Source organism: Vitis vinifera, chromosome 7, assembly GCF_030704535.1.
Source record: "Vitis vinifera cultivar Pinot Noir 40024 chromosome 7, ASM3070453v1".
Taxonomy (NCBI): Eukaryota; Viridiplantae; Streptophyta; class Magnoliopsida; order Vitales; family Vitaceae; genus Vitis; species Vitis vinifera.
In genome coordinates this window covers 4,567,281-4,574,089 of record NC_081811.1, presented here as the reverse complement: position 1 = coordinate 4,574,089, position 6,809 = coordinate 4,567,281, and the positions used below count along the sequence as shown (strand labels likewise).

Below are 6,809 nucleotides of genomic sequence, written 5' to 3'. Positions count from 1 at the left end.
ATTTTTTGGTGTATTAAATCTTCACTTACATATCATTTAATGCACATTCATCCTACCTTTTATTTGTATTTGAGTTATTATTGAGTTAGGTTGAGAGAAGTTCACTCTTGTAAATTGAGTGTTAAATCTTTCAAGTGAGTTGAATTTTGAAGAGATTGTGTAAGAATCTATTGGAATTGAAATCCAAATGTAAAGGGAATTAAAAACTTGGTTAAAGCTTCAAACTAATAGGACCCTCATTCGGTTAGGAGCTTGAGGAGAGTGGATGTACACAAGAAAGTGTTAAACCACTATAAAATCCGAGTTTGATTTCTTTAACTCTATCTCTATTTATTTGCTTCTATGTTGCGTAAACTTGTTGTGTTTAAAGAGAATTTTTAAAAACTCAATTCACCTCCTTTATTGGGTGTTTTTCTTATTTAAGATTAGCTTTTAATTTTTCAAGCTCTTTTTCAATTTGTATTTTTTTTAATTATTCAAAAATATTCATAAACAATTTTATTGCATCCAAAAAGAATTTTTGGCTTTTAAGGCCAACTCAAATATACTTTAAACCATCTAATGTTCAAAATTTTCATACAAGCTTAACACAAATTGCTTCCATTATTGATGGATGATAGGCTAAAACTTTTCAAATTATAATCCATAATTTTTAATTATTTCATGATTCTTCCCTTACCTAACCGTTACCATCTTTTACAATTCTTTTACACGTAGTTTATTTTTTAAAAAAATGCTACCAAATCACATCCTTGAGCTTATCCATACATATTAAATAAACAAACCCACATACAATTATTCATAGTGATCATCATCTTCTTTCCTTTTTTTCCTTTTTTTTTTCCTCTCTCCCCTATGACCTTCTAGAACTTTGACATTATTGACTGATTCAAGCTATACTTGTGAGTAAGAAGATCTTTTTGTGAATCAAGGATCACATATTCATAGACCCATTTGAAAATTATTGAATTAAAAGTTGAGATTAGAGCTTCACATGGGGGAGAAGTCAAAGTTAAACATATGGGTCTACCACTATTTTTAATATATGATATTTGTATTTAGAGGGTGTTTTGGGTTTGGGGGTCAATATAAAGGGACAAAGGTCCAAAATTTTATGGGTTTTAGTGAGGGTTGTGTTGATGAATGATGATAATACTTGGGATCCAATGAAGGGCCATTGTTGTTCAATGGTCTTGTTGTTAGTAAAACATGTTCATTGACAGAGAGAGAGAGAGAGAGAATGGTCTTGTTGTTAGTAAAACATGTTCATTGAGAGAGAGAGAGAGATGGGTTATGAAGATTGAACTAGAAGCTACAATGGACCCATTGGTGTCTTTTAGGTGAAAAGAAAATGGCCAAATTATTGAATGAAATGATAAAGAAAAATCAAACAAGTTTTATGTTGGTGGGGAGGTGAAGATTCCCCTTACCAACTCTTCTAAGCTTTGTTGGTTGTTTAAAAGTTGTGAGTAAAAGAGAGTAGGAAAGTTAAAAAAGGGAGAAAACTATTAAAATTTAACCTAATTAATAATTTCTTTCAACAACATTTCCTTTTTATTTTTTACTCATTTTAGGGTAAAAAAAGGGACCTTTATTACTTTTAAAGATATAATGAATTTTGAAACTAACAAAAATGATGATATGATTAATAATTAGGAAATTAAGTGAACTTTTCTTTTAGAATAGAGCAACTTGCCACCTTGCTACTTTCAAATTAGACCAATTTTTATTTTACCTTGGATGGTATTGACATAAAAAATGGACTATCTTTATTGAAGTACAATTATTTTGTTCTTTCCCACATTATATTTACATTAACATTAATCTTTAGCATTCTCGCCTTAATTGATTTTACTTTTCTTTTAATAAAATAAGCAAAATTTATTAAAAAAAAAAACCTCTTTAACATTTGAGATAATTTTCTATTTTTAATTTTAGTTTGGATTTGAAATTGAAGTTAAAATCATAACTTTTTAAAGACAACCAATCAATAAATTTGTAGTCTAAATGATTCACAGCTTCTCTCTCACCCAAATGAAACCGGACTCCTAATTTCTCTGTTAAATTTTTTTATTTTAAAGTTATAAGTTTTTTTAAATAAAATTATCTAAACAAACATTTTGAGCTAAAAAAAAAGGTTTTTTACTTCTCAAAAATCAATTTAAACATGACACTTATTTTCTTTGATTGGTTTTCTTACATTTTCAAGACCCGCCTCAAAAATGTGAATGTTAGAGGACTCACACCTCCTTGAGACTCAAATTCAAAACAATATGGCAAGAAAGGACAGCAAAATGAGAGCCATTGTGGACTTTGATAGAGTGGACCAGTCTAACAGAAGGAATTAGACTTCCAAATATAGCATGAAGATGGTACATCACACCAAGGTGGCTAAAGAAGAAGATAAAGCCCATACTCGGGAAAGAGGCATCCAAAAGAAATTTGTACTGAAATTATGGGCCTCATCCTCATGTTTTGACCCAATTGCTCCCCACACCTTTTCAAATTTTGGTACACTCCAACCATCGAATTTTGGACCTTGTGCCCCATTTCAACATTCTACTTTGCCTTATCTCCTCTACAATTATTGCTTCTATAAATTTTTGGTGTAGTAAAATGGATACTTGAGATTAGAATACGGAGAAAAAAGGGGAAACAAAAGAGGTTAGCTTTAGGATTTTTGGATGAAAATAGGATGGAATATGTTGGAGTGCAATAATGTCGTTCTTAAATCAGATAATAAGTTACCTAAATGATAATTCTTAAAACATGCTTACGGGATATAATGTCAATGTCATCTTGCTTAAAAGATTTCATGTATTAGAGGATTTCATGGTTTTTTTTTTTTTAAATAGAGGATTTGAGATTAGACCATTTGATCCCACTTTCTAGTAAGATTAAGCTCATTAAAAACCCTTTATTTAGAAAAAAAAAATGCATGACATATTTATTTAAAAAATTATTTGAAAATAGATGATAAAATCGGTGGAAAAATTAAATAATTATTTATGGGAATCATAAATATTCAAAATTATGGGTGGGAATCATAAATATTCAATATTAGTATAGAATGATTCAACCCTATAGATTATTTATTTATTTATTTATTTTTATAATAAAATTATTTGATTAGTTGACTTGATAATGAAAAATAAAATTAATTAAATAATAAAATAAACAAAATAAACGAATGTCCCACTTTGATGCAATATGGCATGGGAAATATTCCAAGCCCGGGAATCTTTTAAAAAGGAGGATTAGACAGCAATGACATCAGAATGAAACGACGTCGTTAGGGTCTGGATTAGGTTTCCCTTAGGCAACATGTGATAGTAGTAATATCTAACATATGTGCTGAATGCAATCACTTCAATCTTTTCTTGATTGTTTGCCCGTTTGTTCACATATAAACGGGCCATATGGTGGGCCCTTCATGCCCCCCTTGATGGGTGGAATATTTATTGGTTCTTGATTTGCCCTTTTAGCTACTCTTCAACTTCAAAAATAAATAATTTTCCAAAAATTTCCTAAATTTAATAGTAATGGTATAAAATAGAGTTGGTAAAATTTTATTAGATGTTATTGGATAAAAGAATAAAAAAAAAAAATGGGTTGAATGAGTTTATTGACATAATTCACAACCTGATTGGGAATTGTTCTAAAAACTGTTCTCAAAAATCAATTTTTGAAAATAGTTTTGTAATGGAAATTTATTTAAAAACTTAAAATATTCTTTTAACATTTTTTTAAATTTATTTTCATATATTTTTAAAAATAAATTTTTTAAATATTTTTCATATTTGAATAATCATTTTTAAAAATATTTTCAAGAAGCCTTAAAAATTAAGTAAAAACACCATGTTTTGATAAAACTATTTTTTTATCAAAAAATTACAGAGTGGTTTTTCAAGTTTAGAAAATAGTTTTTTTGTTTTAAGAATAAAAAATAATTTTTAAAAACGGTTCTTCCACCGACATAGAATAAGGTCATTGATGCTAATAAAGTTAAAATAAAGATAAATTATTTGATGCAAATAAAGTTAAAATAAAAATAATATTATATTATTTGTAGACGGTATTAACACCCCAAAGTATGATTTTCAAAATAAAAAGGCTCATGATTAATTTAATTCAAAATATAGTTTTGATAGAAACCTTAGAATGATATTCTATATAAATATATAATTTCAACAGCATTTCCTTCAATTCTTTTCCTTGTGTCTTGGATGGATGTGAAGATAAAAGGCTAAAAGCAAGGAGAATAGAAAGTGAATGCCAAGCACCCATTTGTGGGCATCAAGTCACTTTTCAACACACACACAGACACACACAAAACAAAAGGAGAAAAAAAGACCAAACTTTGGTTAAAATTTGGACAACATGAATACATATTTCTGAGCTTCCAAAACCAACTTCTGAGATATCACATTGAATTCAACAGGAAAAAAAGAATGATAAGAAAAAAAAAAAAAAAAGGAAAAAATGATATCAGCCTTTACAAGTGAAATTGCTCACTTATCAGAATCTGACAATACCTTAACCATAATCTGCATCACTTCCACTCTCATTTGTAAAGACAAAATGTAATCTGCTGTCTCCCTGAACAGCCCATCAAGGCCCATAGAGTCACCGTTTGGAACCAGCTTCTTTAGGGTTCTCACCCTTCTCTGGATCCCACTTGTGGGCCTTCTAGAATCTGGGAGATGGGCCCTTCTCTTCATCAAAATTCTTTGTCTCCTCCTTTGCAATCTTCTCTTGACTTTAGGCTCCAAAACCTTCCTCCACAAAGACCCACTTGGCTTGCAGCTGTCCTTGGTTTCTAGGACCATGCCCTTCAAATCAAGGGACATGAGGAGGGGTTGTGGAGGAGCACCCATGATTGAAATGTGCCAAATTTGGACTAAAAAGTGAGAACCCACTTCTATTGAGAGCTTTGGCTGCCCAAGACAAGACCCAATTTGCCCAAATGCCACAGTGAGGGCTCTATTTATATGTCCTTTGGGAAGTGGGTTGGTGCCTAATGAGGATAATATTGAATAAAGAAATCAAGGGCATAGAAGGAGAGGCAAGTGTACATAAGGGTTTTTTTGTTTGTTGCTTTTGGCATGTTCTCCGCCCTAATGCACATGCAACCACATGATTCACCCTCACCCATGACCCATCTCATCAAAACATCCTGGATTATTCCTTTTCCACCTTTCCAAATTCAATGCATTTATAATGTGAGTTGGGGGTCCTTGATTTCCTCATTTCCAGCTCAACCAACATGGCTTTTGCCCTTAAGATTCATGCTTTGGCATGCCCATGTTTCCAATCAGGAAACCCATTTATAAAATTACAAAGAAAATTGGATTGCCTAGGGATGGAGCCCTGTCCATGTTTCTGTTAACAAAAGTGAAGAATTTCAATCCTAATGTTTGGATAAGTTGGATTTTCCTCTGACATTCATGAACCACATTTCCATCAAATGATCTTTAATTATCCTTTTCCTAGTGTAACTTGTCTGAATTTAGCAACTCTTGGGGACAAAAAATGCATGCATCTTTTCCATTTAGTACATTGGGGAGACTATGAGGTTAGGAGTATGATGGAATCTCTTTCTTCTCCTCATTTTCTGGGGAAACAAACAGACCGAGTTTATAGCACATGGACCAACCCCCCTAGCTAGACTCTTAGTCATTCATTATTGATTGATCTTTCATTAGCTATGAAATATACTACTGAACATGTTCTATGTGTCAAGTTTTGAGCCATAAACATGATAATTAATTCATCATATGATGATTTTTGAGTTTAAGTGGCCCCAATTAGCCTCTAAATGTGCCCTACACAACTCTTCTTTGTCCTGAGGATTAATGGGCAGGCCATGTTCTCCATGTGCTCAGTTTGGGTTTTTTAAATTTTTATGTGCGGACTTTGGAATTTCATCAATTTTCTTATACTTTTCCCCATTGGGTTTTGTTGTGTAGTCCTTTGTGGAGGGAACTACCTCAAAATCAAGGCCTAGGTGGATGAGTGGTGGATGCTTACGTGTCTCATAAAAAGAGTGTTTTTGAGGTCCACATGAGCATGTGCGCTATGACATGGCCACATGCAACTAATGATTTTTCTGTCATATATAAAACGTTAGCCAGCGGCCATGCCTTATTTGGGTTGGGCTGAGGTCTAGACTCCTCTGGTTCAGCCTAAAGCCCAAGTTGGCCCACTTTCCAGTCGAAGCATGAACGCTCAGCCTGAGACCAAGCTCCCATAGGAAGAGAACTTTTCCTTGTAAGATGTATCTAATGGGATGGAGCCATGTTCAGTGAGCTAGGCGGGCCGTCATGCATGGGCTTGCCTGTCCAGCTAAAAATTGGGCCGAACCGGGCTATCTGGCTCAAACATTCTTGGCCCCATGCAGCCCAGCACACCAAGAGGCTGATAATTTACAAGAATATTATTATTCAATTTATTAAGAAAATGATTTTTACAACTTCAATTTACAAAATTAATACCAAACCAAACTTTATTTTTGAAAAGTGATTTTTATTACCGAAATATTTTTACAATTTTTATTCATGAAAATTCTTTCCAAATTAAAATTCATTTTAAAAAGTTACAACTTCCACTAATGAAAATTACGTCCAAATCAAAATTTATTTTTAAAAAGATTTTTTAAAAAAAATTTGTCCAAAAGATATTTTTCCAAATGAATTTAAATTTATTAAAGAAAGTTCATCAATTGTATAATAAAATGCTCTACAAAAAACTCTGGACTGTTTTTCTATTTTAAAAAATATTTTTTGGGTTATTTTATTTAATAAAAATGA

General features: G+C 31.9%; 1 protein-coding gene across 1 annotated transcript; it reads right to left on the bottom strand.

Annotated features, from left to right (window-relative positions):
* Positions 1-4,511: 4,511 nt before the first annotated feature.
* On the bottom strand, positions 4,512-4,877 carry LOC100855136 (transcription factor UPBEAT1). Its single transcript, XM_003632364.2, has one exon. The coding sequence runs from the start codon at positions 4,875-4,877 to the stop codon at positions 4,512-4,514; it is 366 nt and encodes a 121-aa protein (XP_003632412.1).
* Between the last annotated feature and the right edge of the window lie 1,932 nt (positions 4,878-6,809).

What these genes read in the sequence shown, in the direction of transcription:
- LOC100855136 (XM_003632364.2), bottom strand. Translation starts at nt 4,877, where the DNA reads ATGGGTGCTCCTCCACAACCCCTCCTCATGTCCCTTGATTTGAAGGGC.